Source organism: Notamacropus eugenii, chromosome 5, assembly GCF_028372415.1.
Source record: "Notamacropus eugenii isolate mMacEug1 chromosome 5, mMacEug1.pri_v2, whole genome shotgun sequence".
In the NCBI taxonomy this organism is placed as follows: Eukaryota; Metazoa; Chordata; class Mammalia; order Diprotodontia; family Macropodidae; genus Notamacropus; species Notamacropus eugenii.
Genome location: NC_092876.1, coordinates 48821407 through 48842530, shown reverse-complemented (window position 1 = coordinate 48842530; position 21124 = coordinate 48821407). Strand labels below are relative to the sequence as shown.

Sequence of the window (21124 nt, the reverse complement as noted above, 5' to 3'; positions counted from 1 at the left end):
TCTTTGCCAAGAAAACCCCAGACGGGGTCACAGACAGCTGGGTACGACTGAAACAACCAAACACCAATAACAGAATATATGAAAAGGCTCTTGTTTTGGGGTGTTAAGGTTCAGAATAAAATAACGAAATTGAAATTAAAAACCCAAGCCTGAAGTGAATGCAGTGACCTCTCTTGGCTGGGGGTTCCTGAGCCATGGCTCTCAGAGTCATCCCTCAGAGTCCCCTGGTCAGTCAGGATTCACTGTTGGAATCTGGGTGATGAGAGGCAGTGTGCACAGTGGATAGGAATGGGCTGGGGGGAGTCAGGAAGAACCAGATTCCAGTCTGGTGCCCCCCAGGTGGCTCTCTGCGGAGTGCTATAAGTTACAGAGAAGGGGCCAGTCTGTGCTCCTCACCAGCACCTTGCACTGTTCAAACTGTGGGGCTCATAAAAGTCAGCCTCCATGCTCCGACAGCTGGCATGAATAATTCTTTACATCACTTTTTTGGAGGGAGTCCTCCATATGAGTATGCCATCCAAGGTGGTACCAATCTTCCCATTCATTCTGATGAAAGCAAATCTATGGGGGATTGGTGGCCATCTCTTGGCCCACTGTGGGGCCCTGGGCTGGCAAGAACCCTCCACTCTGCCTTCTTCCAAGCAAGGCCAAGTTCTACAGATGCCTTGAGCCCACAGACCTTTGATGACTGAGATGCCCACCTGAAAATTCCTAAGTCATCTTTGAGGGCTGGGGCTTTGTCTGAACCTGAGACAGACCAAAGACTTAGAGACAAGGGATAAGAGGTCAAAGCTGACCAGTGGACTGAGGGCTGATTCTCACAGAACTCAAGACTCCTTCTTTGCCAGGTAGCCCTGGCAGGGTGCTACATACAGACTTCTTTCCTCGACTTTTCCAGTGGGTGGTTTCCACTAAGATACCAAGGGGGCAGCTATATGGAGTAGATGGAGAGACCCTTAGGGGCATATGCTAATCCACACACAAAGCTGCTCCCACCCTTAGCCTCTAAGAAGACCACAGTGGAAACTAAATCCTGGGTCTGAACCTTCACTTACTGGCTATAGGACTTTAGGCAAGTCCTATCACCTTATGAAACCTCAGTTTTCCCATCTATAAAATGAGAATGATGATACTTGCATTCCCTACATCACAGGCTTGTTGTGAGGAAAGCACCTGACAGATTTTTTTTTGCTATTTCCTTCTTTTCAAACTGGGAGAAAGGCTCCTCAGAATCCCTCCTAAAGGGTTCTTTCTTGACTTCGCCCTAGAACATTTAAAGGCTGTGTGATCACTTTTTAAAAACATGTTTAATTTATTTATAGCTTTTGTTTTGATATCACCTGGATTTCCTCCTGATAATCAACACAGACTTTTTTTAAGAGGAAAAGGAAAAAAAATTCCACAAAACCAACGGCTCCATTGAAAAAGTTGACATTATGCATGATGTTCCCCCCACTTTTGGGTCCCCCCTCCTCATGTGTGCAAACCTTCCCCACTTTCAGCACAGTCTAGTTGAGCCTGCATCGTCTTCCTGACCAGGGACCAGCATGCACTGGGTCAGGCCCGAGGGCATCAATGAAGCGGTCATGGCCGGCCCCCATTTCTCCTCCAAACCTTCTTAATAAGGGAAGAAAACTCTGAGAGGTCCTTGAAGAAGGGTCCCCCAGGGGAAAGGAAACCCAATCCTCTGGGCAAACCCTCCACTCCTTGTCTGTGCACTGCAGGCTTTCTGGGAGACTAAGGGGTTAGCAGTAGGGAGGGCAGTACCTGTTTGATGGTGCTGAGGTTGGCATTTCGAGAGACAGGGAAGTTCAGATACACCCCTGTAGGCAACAAGAAATCTACCACCACGCTCTGGTTTTCTTCCTTGGACCAGAATTCCATAGGACAGTCAACTCCAGGGGGCATCCTGCTTTACTTCTCCGCTACCAGCTGCCCTGTAGGAGAAGCAGTTAAATGAGCATTCCTGGCTTCATGGAAGGATGCACCTCTGGAAGACTTCCCTACCAGCCCCGGCTCAGCCCTCAGACTGCCATCTGTGTGTGACAGCGGCAGGAAGTGCCAGCAGCAGGCTTGGAGCAAGCCCCAAAGTCCTTGAAGAGGCAACAATGCTCCTTCCCCACCCCCACCCCACCCCAGACCACCCAGTCCCTGAAGCCATCACCCTAGGAAGCCACCCCAGTGCTAAGGCCACCATCTATAGGAGCTATGACCACAGCTAATGAAGCCCCAGACACGGAGTATGGCACCAAAGTCTTTGACCCCGTCAGATGGTTAACATTAGAAACCAAATATTGGTAAGCCCAGCATTTAACACAGTGCTTTGCACACAGTAAACTCTTCACAAATACCTTCTCATTCATTCAGCCAAGTGTTCTTCCTACTCTAGGCTAGGATAACCAGTAGTCTCTTGAACTGCACCCAGTAGGAATTACAGACAGGCTTCTTTGTCAGGGTAGTACATCATTTGGCTTAAAATTCTTTAGATTAAAAAAAATTCCCCCAAACCCCACTTTTTTAAGAAGCTGAAAAGGGAGAGTCCAGTCCAAGGAAATAAGCTTGGTGCTAAGCATGGCAGCGGGCAGGACACAAGGTCAGGGTGGTAAGCTCACCAAATTCAGGGATTGCCAGGAAGCTGGGTCAACTGCTCTTGGAGCCAGAGAGGCCCAAAGCCCAGGCCTGAACCAGACTTTTCTACAGAGTCCCCACTCACCAGTTTGCTGGGCTCATCCCCACTACCACAGCCTTCCGTCTCTTTCTAGTCTTTAGAACTGAAACCACATCCCTATCCACCTGGGTGATGGTGCTCCCAGAGCCCTTCAGTGCCCTCCTCCTGAGAATCACTGTGGGCTAGCTCCTCTGGTGCCAAGGACCAGCAATGTGGGGGGATAAGAGAGGCTGTTCACAGACAGACCCATGAGCAGGGGCCATGTATCACAAGGCCTGTCAGGGTGGGGATGGGGAGTGAGCCCTGCTAACAATGACTCATTCCCCTTTACGTTTCGTTAGCTCCCTGGGTCTGAAATGTCTTTTAGCCCTGTACTCGCCTTACCAGTGGGGGGACTGTCATGGGCTCCACTGGCAAGGAGATTTAACCGATCCCCTTTTAAAAGGCACAGACTCACCATGCCTTTCCTCACAGAGTTATTATTAGTAGGCAGGCCACAGACAAATATGGGCAGAGGCAGCAGAAAGGCAAAGGGCCTGGGGTTAGAATAGAGGCCCGGCCAAAGAATAAAGGCTGCTTCTACTCAAGTTTCGCTGAGAATTGCAGAGAAATAGCAATACTTCCTAAATGAATTTAGTGCTTTCATGTAATGCCAATGGGCCACTTTATAGAATAAGGTTTTTGGTCCAGACCTGTGATTTCCTGTGTGGGAAGCCCCACTCCAAACCTCCCCCCACCCCCCAGTCCAGAAACTCCCTTTCTACCAAAGCAGATTAGCTGGTCAACTAGCATTTATCAGACATCTACAACCATCTGGTAACTTCACAGTCTTACAGTCACATGGCCAGGATATATCTGAGCCTGGACCTGAACCCAGAGCTACCTGACCATGTATCTTTCTTAGAATGAGTTAATCACATTCACAGGGAAGAAAATAAGATCAATTGGGGGTTGGGGGGAATAGAACGTTAGTTTCCTCCTCACCCCACCCCTGAGCCACCATTCTGAGGCAGAAGTAAAAGGGGCCCGCGGGCCAAGGGCCACTCTGCACTCTTTCAAAGCCTTTGTCACTAAACATCCTGGCTATTGGGGGTGCCCAGCTACTAGGCACATGCTTGGTGAGGCTGGTCCTTGGAAAGCCTGGGTCCTCCGCTGCAAACCGGAGCCTCCTGGTAGCCTGTTCTCAACTGGCAAAGCCTTGGAGAACCCCAGAGCACCCCCAGGCCCAAGGAGGCACTGGAGGAGGGTTTTTATGGAGGCAAATTCATTAAATTTAATATAGGCACTTCTGAAAAAGTATACCCCTGAAGCTAACTATTCCTGGTTTCTGCTTCCCTTCTCTGCTTATTGAAATGTTTGTGGTTGGGGGTGGTGAAGTATACAATAAAAAGAGAACTTTTAAAATAAAATCAGATCACCCAAGGTACCACCTTACACCCCTACAAATTGAAGAAAGGGGTAAAAATGATCAAATGTGACGTTTGTGGGCCAAGAATGGCTCTAAGCGATTTGAAGGACTGCACCTGACTCCTGGATCTCTATACAACCAGGCCCACCCTGGCCTTTCTCCTGAACTCCACTCTGCTCCTCTACTGGCCTACTAGCTATTCACTGCAAGCTGGCTGCTCCAGAGATATTCCAGGCTCATTCCCATTGCCCCCAATCCTCTCCTGAGCTCATCTACCTCTGCTGAGGCTACCACCATCTTCCATCTCCTGATCTTCCCTGCTCCCTCACCACCCATATGATACCAGGCCTTGGTGACCCCCCACGTCTCATTCAATCCCTTTTCTCGACTCTCACTGTTCAGGCCCTCCTCATCTCTCACCAAGATTGTTCTAACAGTCTTCTGATGGGCGGCATTTCCTGCGTTCAAATGTATCCCTGCTCCCGTCTGTCCCGCAAGCAGCTGCCACAGTGATTCTCCTTAAGCCCAGATCAGAGTGTGACACTTCCCTGCTGGGTCAATGCCAGTGGTGCCCTCCCCCTTCCTCCTATACGAGAGACACCCCTCTGGTGGGCTTTCCAAGACCTTCCCAAGACACTTGTCCCTTCCCTACATGCTATGGTAAAAAAGAGGAATTCTTTGCTCCTCCCAAGGTAGCCAGCTCTCATCTCCCATCTGAGGGCCTCTGCACACAATAACTTTACAAGAAAACAAGGAGAGGTGGGAAGGTTTTATTTCCTCTTGTTCATCTCTGTCTTCTCTGCAAGCTCTCTCTCCAATAACACAGGGCCACGGTCTCCCTGCCTGCCTGCCTGGGAGATCTCTGTTCAGGTCCTATGTTCACAGCACTGCAGCTGGAAAGAAAACAAGAGGTCAACTGATTTAACCTCTGAATTTTACAGCTGAGGAAACTGAGACCCAGGGAGGTTAAGCAATGAGGTCACTCAGCACTTTTGTAAACAAAGAGGATCTGGAATAAATGTCCAAGTCAAAATGCCATAAATTGCCAAAACTGCCATAAAATGCCAATGATTTGAAAAAGAAAATGAAAAAATAAACTTTAAATAAATAAGGATGTTTATAAGTTTCCTTTCTTTTTCTCTCTCAAAAAGAATAAAATGCAAATAGTTTGAACTTGATGGTTTTCCTTTTTAGTCCATATTTTGCTTATCTGTATTTGTCTGGAGGGTGTTTGTCATAAAAAAAATACTTGAAGGGAAAAAGAATTGGCTCTAGTCTTTTTGGGAATCCAGGTTTGGTCCTCACTGCTGGCTCAGCAGGAAGGTCACCAAATGCCGAGGAATATCCATCTCTGGATGAAGCTATCCTGAGCTGTCTTCTGCTTCTTTTCTCAGTGGCTGCCCTGACTGGGGTAGCTCACTATCCCAGGGTTTCAAGAATCACATGTGCCAAAGCAACTCTGTGTGCTACCCAGAAGGTCTGCTCCAGGCCTACATACAGAGGATGCCCAGTTGGGAACAGGAGCTAATCCTGCTCACTCTGGAGCCTCAAGGGCAAAGCCACACATTGGGGCATCACCCTATACCCCAGCCTTGGTAAAGAGACCATTAAAAAATGCACAGGGACAGAGGGCTGAAGATATCTGGAAACCAAAACCTCCCCAGCCTCTCTTCTGCAGCTACCAAGTCACCAACCCTCAGAGAAGAGCTCTAGCAGCCTGAGCCTGCACCAGAGCTAGGGCAGAGAGGGAAGAAAAAGCTACAGTTCTCCTTTATGCTGGGGAACTATGTCTGGGCTCTAGCTCCCTCCTTTCTGGGCTCTAAGCTCCCAATGTGGGAGCTGGGAAGAATTCTCCAGTGGAGGAGCCCAGAGATCCTACCTATGCAGCTCATTGTTTGTGGTAAGGATATGGATGAAGCCATAGGGATGGAAAATTTATCAAAACTGAAGGTTTACTATAAGGCTAGGTGGGATAGCTAAGATGGTGGAGAAGAGGGTGGAAAAGCAGAAAGCTCTAACATCCATAGGGACAAATATCAAGTTCTACTCATAGGTTCCAAAAACCAATTTTATAAGTACAGATTCTGAAGCAGGGGTGGAGAATCTGTGGCCTTGAGACCACGTATGGCCCTCTCGGTCCTCAAGTGTGGCCCTTTGACTGAATCCAAACTTCACAGAACAAATTCCCTTAATAAAAAGATTTGTTCTGTAAAACTTGGGCTCAGCTAGAAGGCCGCACCCAAGGACCAAGAGATATGGCTGGACAAGTGCAGATCTCTTTGGGTTGGTGGGTTGGGCACTGAATCCGAGTCAGCAGCCAAAAATCAAGAGAGATGTCTAGAATGAGGAGGTGACAGTCCCACTGTCCTTGCCCCTACAGAGCACTTCAGGAGGGTTGTATTCAGTTCTGGACATGGCATTTTGGGGAAGAATATTGACAACATGTAGTAGAGGGTGTCCAGGCTGGTTAGAGGACTGGAGATCAGGCCAAGGGAGAAGAGACGATTTGGGGTGGGAAGGATGTGGAGTCACACATCTGAAAGGCCCTCGTGAGGGGAGAGCTTAGATTCCAAGTGAGAGCCACATCCTGCTACTTGACTTCCTAACAAATGGTGCTGTCCCAAGTCAAACAGGCTCTTCATCTCTAGACATTTCTTCCATCTGGTACCGGATGACCATCTATCTGGTAAGCCGTAGAGGGTGGGTCCTCACAGAGATGTTAGGAGTTCAGGGTGCAGAAAGACAAACATTTTTGGACATGGCCAACATGGGAATCTGGTTAAGTCAATTAGGTACATTTGTTACAAGGGTTTTGTTTTTCTTTTTCCTTTTTTCTACAATGGTGGTGGTGGTTGGGAAGGAGAGAAAAATAATTTTTGTCTATCAAAAAAAAATGAAACTTTTTGACAACAAAAAGTTGTAAGAGGGAGTTCCTATTTGGGAACGGTTAGACTGCTTGACTGGGGCCTTGCTGAGCTCTGGGATTCTGTGATCCCTAATTACAGGCTGTTAGGAAGGCATAAAGAAAAAAAAATAACTGCCTGGCAACAACCCTATGAGGTGGCCAACACAGGTATTCAGTTCAACATATATTTATATTAATCACCTCTGGAGTTCTTTTTAGCTCTACATATATAACAAGCATTTATTAAACACTTACTATGGGCCAGGCATTGTGCTAGGCACTGGAGACACAAAGAGAAAGAGGAGGATAACAGATGAGGAAAGTGAGGCTTGGGGAAGGCCCTCATCCCCTTTGACCCTAGACTACAGAAACAGCTCATGTGGTCTCCCTGCTTTTAGCCTCTTCTTTCTTCATTTTACTGAGGTCTGACCACGTCACTCCTCTTTGCAACTAACTCCAATGGTTCTCTAGTAACCTCTAGGACCAAACTCTTCTGGGCATGGTGGTAGTGGTGGTCTTCTCACACTTATTCTGTGTCACTCTGAAACACTGGCTTTTGGTTGTTTTGTGGCTATCCTTTGTTTTCTCACTGTGTCCACTGTTCTTGGCTTTTGCTGACTTCTCTCTAGGCATCAGTTGGTCCAAGTCTTTCTGTGCTTCTCTGAAGTCATCACATTTATCATTCCTTTCACAGCATGGTATGTTACATCCATGGACATTCATGGACCACAGTTGTTTGGCCATGTCCTAATCGAAGTTTGTTTCCAAATCTTTGGAATCATAAGAGGTGCTATTAATATTTTGGTGTATATAAGGCCTTTCTTCTTGTCAATAGCATCAGAAGCTTTTTCAGGAGAGAGGTGATGGGGGTTTGATCTAGCATGGCGAATCTGGCCTCGACATTGAGCTGGTAACAACTCTTAAGAAATGATAAGGTACAGAAAATCACCACTTCCTAAAGCACAGACTGAGATGCCTTAGGGAGCAGCAGCAAAGTTTGGACAGCCCAGTTCAGAAGACAGGCTGGTCCACTGCTGCCTGTTTTTCCCCAAACAGGAAAGAGATTATCAAGGCATAACATCATGGGATGAACAGCAGACGGGGAAGTCAAGAGAGCTCATCCACAAAATGATAAACTTGAACTAATCAAATTCTACAATTAGATCTGGTCAATTGTCAATTCTGGGCTGTGGCATCTGTTTCTGGATGACCATTTACCTGCTACAAACCACATGGCTTACCTGAAACTACATTTAGGGCCGAGTTTAGGAGAAATGAGGAAAAATCAAGAAGCAATAATAAATATTAAAAATGCTTTTTGACACCAAATACAATCTCTCCTATCTCCAAAAATCTCTAATGGATGTTGTTTGTCTTTCATTTTTGAACAACCAATGATATATCACAGGGTGATGTTTCGACTTGTGTGTGTGAATTCATTTAAGTGAGCCAGAGTTTTGAAAAGTCATTGGCCTCACTCTCTTTTCCAGTCACTGAAGTTTGATGGCAGGACAAAAGTCAGGATGACTGGTACTGGTCTGGGATGCAACGGATGACAATGGCATCTTTGATGTCTGACCAAGCTCTGAGTGCTCCATCATGGCCCATTCTGCCAGAGGCTATCTTCACATGCTTGGTGTAGACACTCCCTATATTTCCAAAGGGTCAGTTACCCTCAACGCGTTTAGCCTGTCTGCCAAGATGATTTACTGGGGTGTGGCCGCTGCACACTTGAAACCATATGTGAAAGTTGGACGAAGATGGACACCAAAGGTGGATGAGCAGCCCTGAAAAGGGCTCAGCAGCCCCCACACCAGAGGTGCTAGTCCTCTGGAACACCCCATATACCCCTCCAAATACTCATCCTTTGTTTTTCCAGGAGAGACACAGTGTCCTAGACTGTGTCCTAGACTTTATATGTAATGTAGTGCAAATTCCTATTCAGTATAGGTACCTTTTCTACAACATCTTTGCTTGAATATTTCTAAATGACAGGAAGCTCACTACCTTTCCCAAAAAGCCCAAACATTTTTCAGGCAGATGTCAGAGAGTTCCTCCTCATATCAAGACCAAGATTGTGATAGGCCTTTGAAATTTAAAGGCCAAAGTGAATTGTGCACTGATGTAACCTTTCTCCAGGCTCACCATCTCCAGTTTCTTTTGGGGGCGATGGCCTCTTATGGTGTGGACATTAGCTGATGCACCTAAGATGATCACATAGGCGTTCTTGGTATTTCCTTCACCCTTGGGGCTTATGGTGAGCTCACAGTCCCATACAATCCTGAGATCTTCTTTTGAAGGCCTGCTCCCTCATCTGGTACTTGTGCAGCTGGTTTGAAGAACCTTGTGCTTACTATTCAGTGCTGATGTTCACAGCTGGCTGGCTCGGACTGGTCACTGCCCTTGGGTTCCCTACCTGCACAGTGATGGTCACGTACTGGTCCCACCTACCTGAAAAGGGCATCTTTATAAAGCCACTTTGTAAGCCTTCAAGTACAACAGAAACATCAGCTGTGGTTATTACTGAACCCAAATGAAGGATGAATATACTCACTGAATAACTTCCTCGTTATAACACAGTACTTTGCACGTAGCAGGCAGCTAGGTGGCACAGATAACAGAAGGCCGAACCTAGAGTCAGGAAGACCCAAGTTCAAAGCCTACCTTAGACACTTTACTAGCTGCCTGACCCTGGACAAGTCATGTAACCTCTGGCAGCCTCAGTTCCTCTCTCCTCTGTAAAATGGGGATAAGAACATACACACTCCTTACAGGGTTGTTGTGAGAATCAAATGAGTTAATGAAGGTAAAGTGCTTTACAAACCTTTAAAGGTATATAAGTCTAATCTATTATTATTAGACAACTAATATATGCTTAATTGATTCATATTAATTTGGGTCCACTCTCCCAGCTTTTATGTGACTTTTTTGGTCATCTAATGTATTAAGCATCCTCCCCCTACCCTCTACCCCGGCTTTCTGCAGATTTGATAAGCAGGCCTTTCTCCAAGTCACCAATAAAAAATGTTGACCAGAGCAAGGTCAAGCATTAAACCCTGTGACAAGCCCTCAGGTCATCCCTGAATCATCTCTTAAGGCTTCCACTGCCCTTCCAAAGTCACTGTTATCTTCACCCCACCCCCACAAAAAAGGTACCACAGGAAAGGCAAAAGTCCTGAGGTAGGGAAACCTTGCACTTCCCCAGTGGTTTACAGGTAAACTTCCTCCCTCTATCAGTAGATCCCAGGTCACCATGACCTCTGGTTCCCCAATCTCTGCCCCTCCCCCCCAGAGGGGTGAGGCACCAGGAAATGTTCCTCTGTGAACAAACCCTTTACAATCAGTCCTGAAGACACATCTTCCCCAGTCTCCTGAGTGTGAGGAATGAGCAGCTTCCTGCTGGCATCCCATAGGCCACAGGGAAACCTCACTCATTCCCTTCTTTGGTGATGCTCCATTTTTGAGGGCTCTGAGCCCACTTCAGGGGGGATAAGTACAGGGGTCTGCAGTCAGAATCTCTGCCTCTGTCCAATTCCCTTCATGAGCAGTGCTGATATTCTGACCACAAACAGCTGCATACCAGAGTCAATATAGAAAGAGACTTCCTGGGGACATAGTCACATGCCCTATGGAAACATCTCCAAAAGGAATGAATGAGTCACTGTAGGCTGGAGAGAAGAGAATGAACCAAGGGCCATCCCAGGCAGCAAAGCAAGGAGGGAGAGCCTCATGCACTCATGGAAAACAAATTATACTCTACTGTTTTAGATGGAGATTATTCTGAAAAGTCAAGCTTTTGTTTACTTCTGTAAAAAGTATTTTATAGTTTGCTGTGTTTTTGTTGGGGGGGGAAGGGATAGAGAGCTGGCCTGGAATGGAAAAAGACCCGAGTTCACATCCTGCCTCTAAAACACACTGACTCTGTGGCCCTGGGTGAGTCACATAACTTGTCAGTGCTCTGGGTAACTCTCTAAGGCTGTAAGTTGAAGAAAAGATGCCAGTGCCTTAGAGAACCAATAGAATCAGCTAATAAAATCGACCCCTATTCACAACATTATTTTTACTGATGCCTTTTCTTTTTACAACACATTCATTTCTGAATATCTCTCCCTCCCCCAAAAGTCATCCCTTATAATGGAGAGTTTGAAAGGCAGTTCAGGATAAACCAAGCAACACGTCACCTCAAAGGAAAGCAAGGGAAATGTATTTTCTCTTTCCTAAGGCCAAGATGGTCATTATAATTCCCCAGGGCATTGTTTCACTGCACTGTTTTTTCAGTGAAGTTGTTACAGACACTGGGCGGTTCAGTGCTGAACCTAACAGTCAGGAAGACCTGAGCTCAAAACCCGCTTCAGACACTTACTATGTGACCCTAGGCAATTAATCTCTCTCAGCACTCAGTTTCCTCCTGTCCAGGATTGTAGTAGGGAGAAGTTTGTAAAGTACCTGGCAAATCTTACAGCATTATGTAAATTCTAGCTGCTGCTGCTGCTACATTCTTATTATTTTCCTGGTTCTACTTACTTAACTCTTCATCTGTTCATATATCTTCTCATGCTTCTTGGGATCTTGTATATTTCTCATGATATAGTAATATTCTATTCCAGGGGTGGGGAACCTGTGGCTTTGAGGCCACATGCGGCCCTCAAGGTCCTCAAGTGTAGCCCTTTGACTAAATAAAAAACCCTCAAAGTTGGGATTCAGAAAAGGGTCCCCACTTGAGGACCTAGAGGGCAGCATGTGGCCTCGAGGCTGAAGGTTCTTTCCCCACCCCTGTCCTGTTCTATTAGTGTGCCACAATTTATTTAGTCATTTCTCAAGATGTTGGTACCTATTTGGTTTCCCATCTTTACTCTCACAAGAAAGTCTGCTCTGACTTATTTTGGTACTTTGTATATAGGACTTTTCTTTCTATTTTTGATCTCTTGGTCATTTTTTGTTGTTGTTTAGGGTGGCCAGGTGATGCCATAGAGTGCCAGGCCTGGAGTCAGGAAGACTTATCTCCCTGAGTTTAAATTTAGCCTTGAACACTTATTAGCCTTGTGACCCTGGGCAAGTCACTCGACCTTATTTGCCTCAATTTTTTCCTCTGCCAAAAAAAAAAAAAAAAAGAGCTAAAGGGGGAAATGGCCAGCCACTCCAATACCTTTGTCAAGAAAACCTCAAATGGGGTCACAAAGAGTTGGACACTGAATGACAATAGCCAAAACTGCCTGACAGGATTAGTGTGCCTGCTGCCCCATGGAGTCCTCTCCTCCCCTCTCATCTTTGTTCATTTACTAGGGGGAAGTGAAACTTCAAAGTTATTTTGATTTGAATATCGCTTATTATCAGTGATTCTCAACAGTCTTTCCTTCCCTCTGGCTGTCAGTGGTTTGCAGTTCTTCTGAGAACTGTTTGTGCACAAAGCTTGGCCATGTATCCATGGGGGAAGATGGAGAGGATTTTAAACGGGTGGCACCATGGGCACAGTTGGCCCAGTCACCACCATTTATATTTCTAACTCATTGGAAAGTACCAACACTTCTCTCTACCCGCGATCACAGGAGCAGAGCTAGAAGACAGTCAGGAGTCAGCTGGTCCAATGCCCTCATTTTAGAGCTGAGAAGACAGAGGCCCAAGGAGGTTAAGTGGCTTGTCCAAGGGCAGCTAGGCAAGAAATCTCAGTGACAAGATTGGAGCCCAGATCCTCTGGACTCCAGAACCAATATAGCAATGCTGTCTCCTGGACTCTAGAGCCAAAAGCATCAGAGTACTGTAGAGCAAGAGCTAGGTCACTGAGTCCAAATTTCTCATCTTACAGATGAGGAAACTGAGGACCAGGGAGGTGGAAAGTCACAAAGATAAGGAATGTAAGAAATAGAATTCTGACCTCAGAACCAGTGCTCCTTCCACTGTATGGCATAGTCTCAAAAACTTTATAGAGCCAACAACCTACAATCCATCCATTCCCAAGGTAGGAAATTAAATCATGAATGGTTAGCATTTACAGAGCTTCAAGATTTGCAAAGTAAGTAAACATTAATTCACTCGTTCCTCACCACTACCCTGGCAGAAAGGTGCTATTATTGTCCCCATTTTATAGATGAGGAAACTGAAGGCCCAGAGAGGTTGAATGATTTGCCTAGAGTCACCCAGTGATTAAGTGTCTGAGGCTGGCTACAACTTCAGGTCTTTCTGACTCCAGATTCAGTGCTCCTTGTTCCATGGCACCCCCTAGCTACCTCAAAGAAGTGACTATATAATAAACATGCATGTTGAAAACTGACCACAAAATCAAGACTCTAATACACCCTTTCATGGTTGCAAGAGAGGCCAGCCTGAGCAAGGACAAAGAGCAAAAACCCAATGATCTGTCCAGTGCCTGACATTGGACAAAAACAAGCTGTACCTGCAGGCTGCTCTTCCACATTATTTTACATCAGCTCCCATGCTCTGATGTTCAGACACTAGCCTTGAAAATCACTTCTAAATAAGTGTTTATTTTTCCAGTACCCTCCCCAATCAATGAAGTCCACATTTTCCTCTTGCTCATGTCACCAGGATCACCCGGGCCCATCGGGCAGCCAGTGGTTATTCCCAAGGTTGAGCTCCTAGGCCTGCTTACCAGAAATCAGTCTTCCTTGCTTGTTGCCAGTAGAAAAAGCTCAAGTGCTCCCGACCACCAGCTCAGTCTGGAGAACTCTCCTAGGAGAAGCACCCACAGACCAAAGATCCTTCTCCCTCAGTTAGAAAGGCTCTCAGACTCAACCACTAACCTTCAAGGACTATTTCAATGGAGGATACAAAAGAGTATTTCCCTCCTCCACGATGACAAAAGCAGGGAGCACTCTGCTCGAAGAATGACCCAGTGACTCTGATCCCAGCAGGCCTGCCCAGAGGGGAAGACCCAGGTGGAGAAGGCTGAGCCTCAGGCTATCCAGGCACAAGGTCTTAGGCCCTGCCCTTCAGCAAAGGTGTTTTCAGCCCTGCCCCCATCCTGGAGGAGGGAGAAACCATTTCTAAGAAATGGCCTTTAATGGATGAAGCCAATACATGGTGTGTAAGGGAGGTTTTTATTTGAGTTTGCTGCCTTGGGCTTTAAACAGTCAGCCTCTAGCCAGGTGGCCACTGGGGCTTTTCAATCCAAATGTCAAATGTGGATACAACTACGCCTAGGAGGAAACAAGCCTCTCCCAATGGAACCTGGTCAGCAGCTAACTTTGTTTGAAGGGACAGCTAGGGAAGACTTGTTGGGGAGAAGAAGGAGAGGGGAGAGTGAGAGAAAGAACATCTCTAGAAGGCAGGAAGCACAAAGGGATATGAAGACAAGGTTCAGCGCTGGCTCCCCGAGCTCTAAGGAGAAGGCTGGGCATACTGACTGATGTCACCTAAGGTCATGGCAGGAACAGAGGATGTCAGAGGAACGTGATCTGTCAGGATGGAACTGAGTTGTTATTTAATATGTAAGGCAAGAGTCTGAGCTAGAGGGGAGAAGTGGAGAATATACATTTAAAAAAAAACCACCTCAAACAAAATAACAAGAAACCAAGACAATCCAAAAATGAGGGAAATGGGAGCTCAAGAAAGACTTTTTAAAACCCTTCTGTGGGCTCTCAGCAAAGATGAGTCAACTATCTTCCAACCAACACATGCCACTGGAAAAAATCCATGTGAACACTCTCCTTCCCTGTCCAATCCCTGCTCCCCACCCCAGGATTCAATCCTTCCCTATGGTCAACCAGCTAACTGCTGGAGTGTGAGGAGGGCTGGCCACCACAAACCAAGTCACAGAATGATGCCTTTTGCTTACAGGCCAGTATAACACAGCATCAGAAAGACTCTAGAGCCCCGGCTGAAGGGAAGACTCCACGCCCACCACCTGATTAGGCCTATAGACCTTGCAGACCTATCACAAAGGGAAAGGCCTCATGGAAAATTCTTCTTGGCTTGCAAGAGCCTCCTTTTTTTCATACAGAAACAAGTGCAGTGGCCCAAGTCTACAAACAGAATATGGTCCTAGTCCTCAGCTCTCCCCTTGACTTCTTTCCCCCTTGTTTCTCTCCATTTCTTCATCTCTCTTTCCTCATCTCTCTGTCTCTCCAACTATATACAAATAACGTGTGTGTGTGTGTGTGTGTGTATATGTGTGTGCGATGGGAAACTCCCACCACCAATACAGCACCTTCTCTGTACCTTATGGGCTTAAGAGTATTTTTAAAGCAGCCAGAGGTCCAGTGACTTGCTCAGGGCCACACTTGAACCCAGGTCTTCTTGGCCCCACAGTCAGCTACCTACTTCTGTCTTTCCTTATCATACATATATACATGCACACACTTATACATACATACAAACATGCATCCATCCATCCGTGTGTCTATGTGTGTGAATCAAAAAAATCTTTGTTCGATCTTAATTTCTAATAGCTTATTAATAGCATATACCCTGGAAGCATAAGACATGTACTGCCTCCCCTACCTCAGGTGTGCTAGTTAGGATGTAATGTACATATACATGTAATGTACATACCATTTACCATAACTAACATTTCCACAGCAAAGCACTTTATGTGCCAATTATCTCATCTGACCCTCACAACAAGCCTGGGAGGGAAGTGCTATTATACTTCCATTTTACAGAAGAGGAAACAGAGGCAGGCAGAGAAGAAGTGACTCCCCCAGGGTCACACAGGTAAATATGTATCTGATGCCAGATTCGAACTCATTCTCCCTTACTTCAACTCCTGAAGTTTTTCGTCCTTCATCGGAGCCATCTTGACAGAAGAGACAGGAAGTCAGATAAATGTAAATGTTCATTTTTCTGAAGGATACTTTGCCTTTTTCCCGGTCATAAAACCACCCTGCCCAGGATCACCCTCTGACCAACCCCAAGCTCAGCAAGAACAAGTCACTTCAGCCCTGAGCTGTAGTTTCCTCATCTGTAAAAAGTGACCAGTAACACCTCCATACACACCTATCTCCCAGGGCGTGAGGGCCAGTGAGGTCAGGTAGGAAGGACAATGCGAATGCCAGCAGTGATTCTCACACACCTTAAAGGGCTGGACAAATATCACCTATTGTGGTTATTACAACGAGGGTGATGACAAATGTATGGCTGATATTCACAATGCCAGATAGAGGCCTCACTCCTAAAAATCCAGCTAAAGCATCAGGACATGTGATTCTCTTTCTACCCAGAGGTTTTTGGTTTTTTTTTAACTGTTTGCATTCTATGACCCACATGTCTAGAAACCACTGATCTTGCTGGGGAAGGACCTCTGGAACAAAGCTCCCCACCAGCTGAAAGGAGTGGGGTGGAAGGGAAGGCCATTCTCGGGCCACTCGGGGGTCTATTTCTGGTATTAATAAGGATTTTTCATGAGCACTGAGAGCTGATCTCCTTAGACACTAAAGCATGAAGAGAAATGTTTTGCTGAAAATTCCACCATTCTAACTCCCTGATATCAATCAAGTGTTACTTGATTTCCTCATCTGTAAGATGATGACTTCTCAGGTCCCTAAATGTTCTGATATGTCATGAAGCCTTTCAAGTATCTCACACACACACACACACACACACACACACACACACACACACGGCATCTGAACCTGTATATCCCTCAACTTTCAGGTTCTCCTGGTACCCTAGTCAGATCACAAGAATATTCTGCCCACTCTGAGTACAGACTCAAACTCTCAATCATCTCTTTTTCCTCTTTCTCCTTTCTAGCCATGTCACTGTCCTATATCTGGGAAGCACCCTCTCCCATCCAGCCACAGAGATGAACACACCTTTCATCTAACGTCCATACTGGAGAGGCTCCATCTGACCTCCGTGGGTTCTCCCAAAGGTCCACCCTTCATTATATCCAAGAGACTGATGCAGCCTTTTGGTTCATCCCCTCCAAAGCCTTCCTCCTTTCTCTAGGAACAAGATCTACCCCAGGGGACTGATGGAGTCCCCATGACACACCAGGCTCAAGCCATGAGTTCATTCCCATGATCAGCCCCCAGAAATGTCTTCAGATCTGTTTCAGATGAGTTAGACGCTTTTGCTACCAACTTATTTCCCCTTTATTCTGTTCCGTTTCCTGGCACCAATATGGGTCAGTCTTCCCCTGTGGGCATTCATGACCTGTAGAAAATCTGACTTCTGCTGTGATATTGACAGATTCTGCTTCAACCTTGTGTTTCTTCTTTCCCTTCCCCCCACTACTTCCGACCTACCTCTCCGGCTTGTTATGAGAAAGACTGGTAGCACGGACCCGTGTGATGGACAGAGAAAGGCCACTTTATTAGTGGTGAGCTTCATCCCGTCCTCCCCTCACTCAGTCTCCCTATTTGTCTGTAACAAAATGAGAAAGACAAGAAGAGGGTCTCGTGAACCTTTGTCCTCTCTCCCTGAGGACTCTCTCCTCCCTGCCCTCCCTCTCCCAGTCATCGGATTCTGCCTAATAGGGCCTCACCAACCATCTGCACCACTCCCCACCCCAGCTCTCTTTGTGCGACAGAAACAAAATCCAGGAGCCTTCCCAGTGCCAGGACTAGGGATGGAATGATGACTCAGAACCTTCCAAGAGAGGGGGTTTGTGGTGGTTGTTTTAAAGCAAAGTAACCAAAGCTAGTCATGGCAGCATAGGCTCTCTCTCTGGGCTGAGGCACCAGGTCTCTCAACTAAGCCACCAGAACAAGCATCTTCTTGAATTTGGAATGACTATTCCCCAAGCAGGATTTAAACTGATCTCTCTTCAAGGCCCAGATGTACATCACAAAGGAAAATTAACAAGCATTCAGCTAGAGAAAAAAGGCAAACCTTTCTGTGAGGTGGGAGCTGTGTCTCTGGTGTTTCTCCTACCCATCTGGAAACAACATATGGGGTCTAGTAGGACCCACCTGCAAAATAACTTAATGTCTGAGGTAGGGGCATTAGGAACCTGGGCTCTCTATTATGCTCGAACAAACCCAGACAGTCTGGTGAAGCAGCCAAACATGTAAGTTAGACAGGAGGGTTCAATGATCACCATCAAGAACTCAAATGGCTTTGGGGGGCATCGGCTCCCCAAAAGGTGGCATGTCTTAGAACACTCTTTCACAGTTACTGATTGGATTTTTTAGGAATGTTAAGGGAAGATAGGGAGCTAGCAAAGAAAAAGAGGGTCCTATGTACAATGTTTGGACAGTAAAACCTTTCAGAGGGTAGAAAAGTGGAGCAATGAGAAATAGGGGAGTAGTTGAGCCTCTACAAGCTGCAAGGGGGGGCAGAGCCCTTATGATAGAAACCCATCTGCTGAGAAACCAACTCAAATTTTCCTCAGCCCTTCCCCCCCCCCCGCCCCCCCATCAATTTCCAACAGTTCTCTCCTAGGTCCACTGGCTCCACCTGTACCAGTAAAATTGGATTCTAAAGCATTACATCCACACCTGATGTAGTCACCAAAGTGGCATCCCTGGGGGGCAGCTCATCACTTTGGAGGTGGGGGAGAAGGAAGGGGAGGCAGCCTGATTTGTGGCTGAGATGCCACAAAAGAAACGAAAAACATCAGAAACACCAGGTCTGAAATCAGAATCCAGCCCAAAGAGGATATGGGTCAATAGACAGGCGTTAACAAGAGAATCTCATGCAAATATGATAGCTAAAACAAGTTAAAGTAACAGGGAAAGCGCTCCTAAAAATGAGGCAAAATTGAGCAAAAAGACAAACCCAAAAGATAATAGTTGAGGGACAGGAAAGGTCATAAGAGAATCATTCGATCTATACAATTCAGATTTGGAAATAAGAAACATGGACGATACACTGCCAATGGGGTGGCCTTGGGTGCTCAAAAGCATCTCAGAGATTGTCGATGAGGAAACTCCATCCCACACTGGGAGTCACAGCTTGCCAGAAATTTGTGATCTGTATCTCCCGCTCTCAGAGACGTCTGGTTTCAAGGGCAACATTTTGTTTGGACAGAGCACTGAATTCTTGTGCCCTTCAGAGAGAGAAGAGGAAAGCCGAGCCAGAACAAGTCAACAACCTCTCATAAACAAGGCAGTCCTCTGTCATCCGTGGAGCTGGGACCCAGCATTGGAAAGCCACAGATTGGAACCACTTGACAAAACAGATGCAAACGTATTCTAGATGAATGAACCCCACCTAGCCTTGAACCACCTGGTCAAGTTTCCCCAGCCAAGTAAGGCCAGGTCATTACAAACAAACAACTCAACCCAAAACACTGGCCTCCTTCCTGGACTCCTCCATCACTAGGACCAGGCCTACCTCCTGCCTGCTTCCTTCCACTGCTTAAATCCATAGCCCCCATGGCCACTTTCTCCTCCACTATTCCCCACTCCCACAAACCGAAGGGACAAAGCGAGGGGCACCAAAGACCAGCACCCATCCCAGGGTGGGAACAGTGTTTAATTGCCTTGGTCCCCCAAGCCCAGCCTCTGAGGTGAGGGGCAGGGAGACCCCGATGCCCTCTGAACCCCAGACAGAGGGAGGTTCTAGGCATGAGGCTGGCATGAGCCTGGAGGCCCCAGATGGACTGACCCACTCCCCAAGGTTCTGATCACCAAGGGGCTGACAGAAGATTGGCCCCAGACAGACAGACAGACAGGAGGAGGCAGCTAACAACGGCTGCGGAAAGTGGCCTGTGAAGGGTCCAGGAGCCCAGGGAGGACGATGAGATTCCGGTAATGAAACCAGGAAAGGACATGGGGAAAGGGTCAGGGACCCCCTGGAGCAAGGCTGGACCCCCAGGGATAGAGGCAGGGAGAGGCTCGGGGATTCCAAGGAGCTGCTAGGGGGAGGGGAGGGGATGGGGTTGTGGGGCCAACAGGCTAAGCTAGAAGGGAACCCCTGACAATAGGGACGGGGAGGGGCAGGGCACCCTCAAAAGAGAGGACCTCGGGAATAGGAAGAGGCCAAGGGCTCCGGGAGGAAGACCCTCAGAACACGGGCTCTCTAATGAGCCTGGCTCAGAGCTGGGGCGGGGACCCCAGGATGAGGGCTCTTCTAAGGAGCTTGCCTCAGAGCTGGGGCAGGGGACCCCCAGAATGGGAGCTCTCTAACGAGCTTGCCTCAGAGCTGGGGTGGGGGCCCCCGGAATGGGGGCTCTTCTAACGAGCCTGGATCAGAGCCGGGGCGGGGGACACCGGAATGGGGGCTCTCTAATGAGCCTGGCTCAGAGGTGGGGCGGGGCCCCCGGAATGGGGGCTCTCTAACGAGCCTGGCTCAGAGCCGGGGCGGGGGCCCCCGGAATGGGGGCTCTCTAACGAGCCTGGCTCAGAGCTGGGGTGGGGGACCCCGGAATGGGGGCTCTTCTAACGAGCCTGGATCAGAGCCGGGGCGGGGGCCCCCGGAATGGGGGCTCTCTAACGAGCCTGGATCAGAGCCGGGGCGGGGGACCCCGGAATGGGGGCTCTCTAACGAGCTTGCCTCAGAGCCGGGGCGGGGCCCCCAGAATGAGGGCTCCTCTAACGAGCTGGGGTGGGGGACCCCCAGAATGGGAGCTCTCTAACGAGCTTGCCTCAGAGCTGGGGCGGGGGACCCCGGAATGGGGGCTCTTCTAACGAGCTTGCCTCAGAGCTGGGGTGGGGGCCCCCGGAATGGGGGCTCTCTAACGAGCCTGGCTCAGAGCCGGGGCGGGGGACCCCGGAATGGGGGCTCTCTAACGAGCCTGGCTCAGAGCCGGGGCGGGGGCCCCCGGAATGGGGGCTCTCTAACGAGCCTGGCTCAGAGCTGGGGTGGGGGCCCCCCGCTAACGGGCCGGGCCCGCAGGAGGACCCTCCCTGGCCGCGGACGGCGCCAGACTGACCTGCGGGGCGGGAGGGGCTGCCCGGGGGCCCCTGGCCGTGCCCGCCCTCGCCTTCCTCGTCCTCCTCTCCCTCCTCGTCCTCCTCTCCCTCCTCCTCCTCCTCCTCCTCCTCCCGGCGGCGGCTCCGGCTCGGGCCTCCCGGCATGAACCCGGCCGAGGGGCGGCGGGCCGCGGGGCCGCGGGGTCGAGGTGCGGGCGGGCGCGCGCGGACGGCGGGACTGGCGGGGCCGCGGGGCCGCGGAGGGGTGGGCGGGAGCACGCGCGCGCACGAGCTCGGGTGGCTCCGCCCCGGCCCGGCCCGGTAGAGGGGCGGGGCCTCGGCAGCGGCGGCGGCCCCTCCAGGCACCGTCTACAAATTCTCGGGTC

At 48.4% G+C, this 21124-nt stretch overlaps 1 protein-coding gene across 2 annotated transcripts in view; it reads right to left on the bottom strand.

Moving 5' to 3' along the window:
- The window catches only part of PIK3CD (phosphatidylinositol-4,5-bisphosphate 3-kinase catalytic subunit delta), a 32976-nt gene extending 12088 nt beyond the window's left edge, over window positions 1-20888 (bottom strand). For both annotated transcript variants that reach the window (XM_072608795.1, XM_072608796.1), the window contains exons 1-3: window positions 20759-20888; window positions 17187-17304; window positions 1768-1937 (exon numbers count right to left, since the gene is read on the bottom strand). In XM_072608795.1, the coding sequence (XP_072464896.1) occupies window positions 1768-1908 (141 nt within the window). In that variant the 5' untranslated portion in view covers window positions 1909-1937; window positions 17187-17304; window positions 20759-20888. The remainder of the gene's footprint in view (window positions 1-1767; window positions 1938-17186; window positions 17305-20758) is intronic.
- Window positions 20889-21124: the final 236 nt, after the last annotated feature.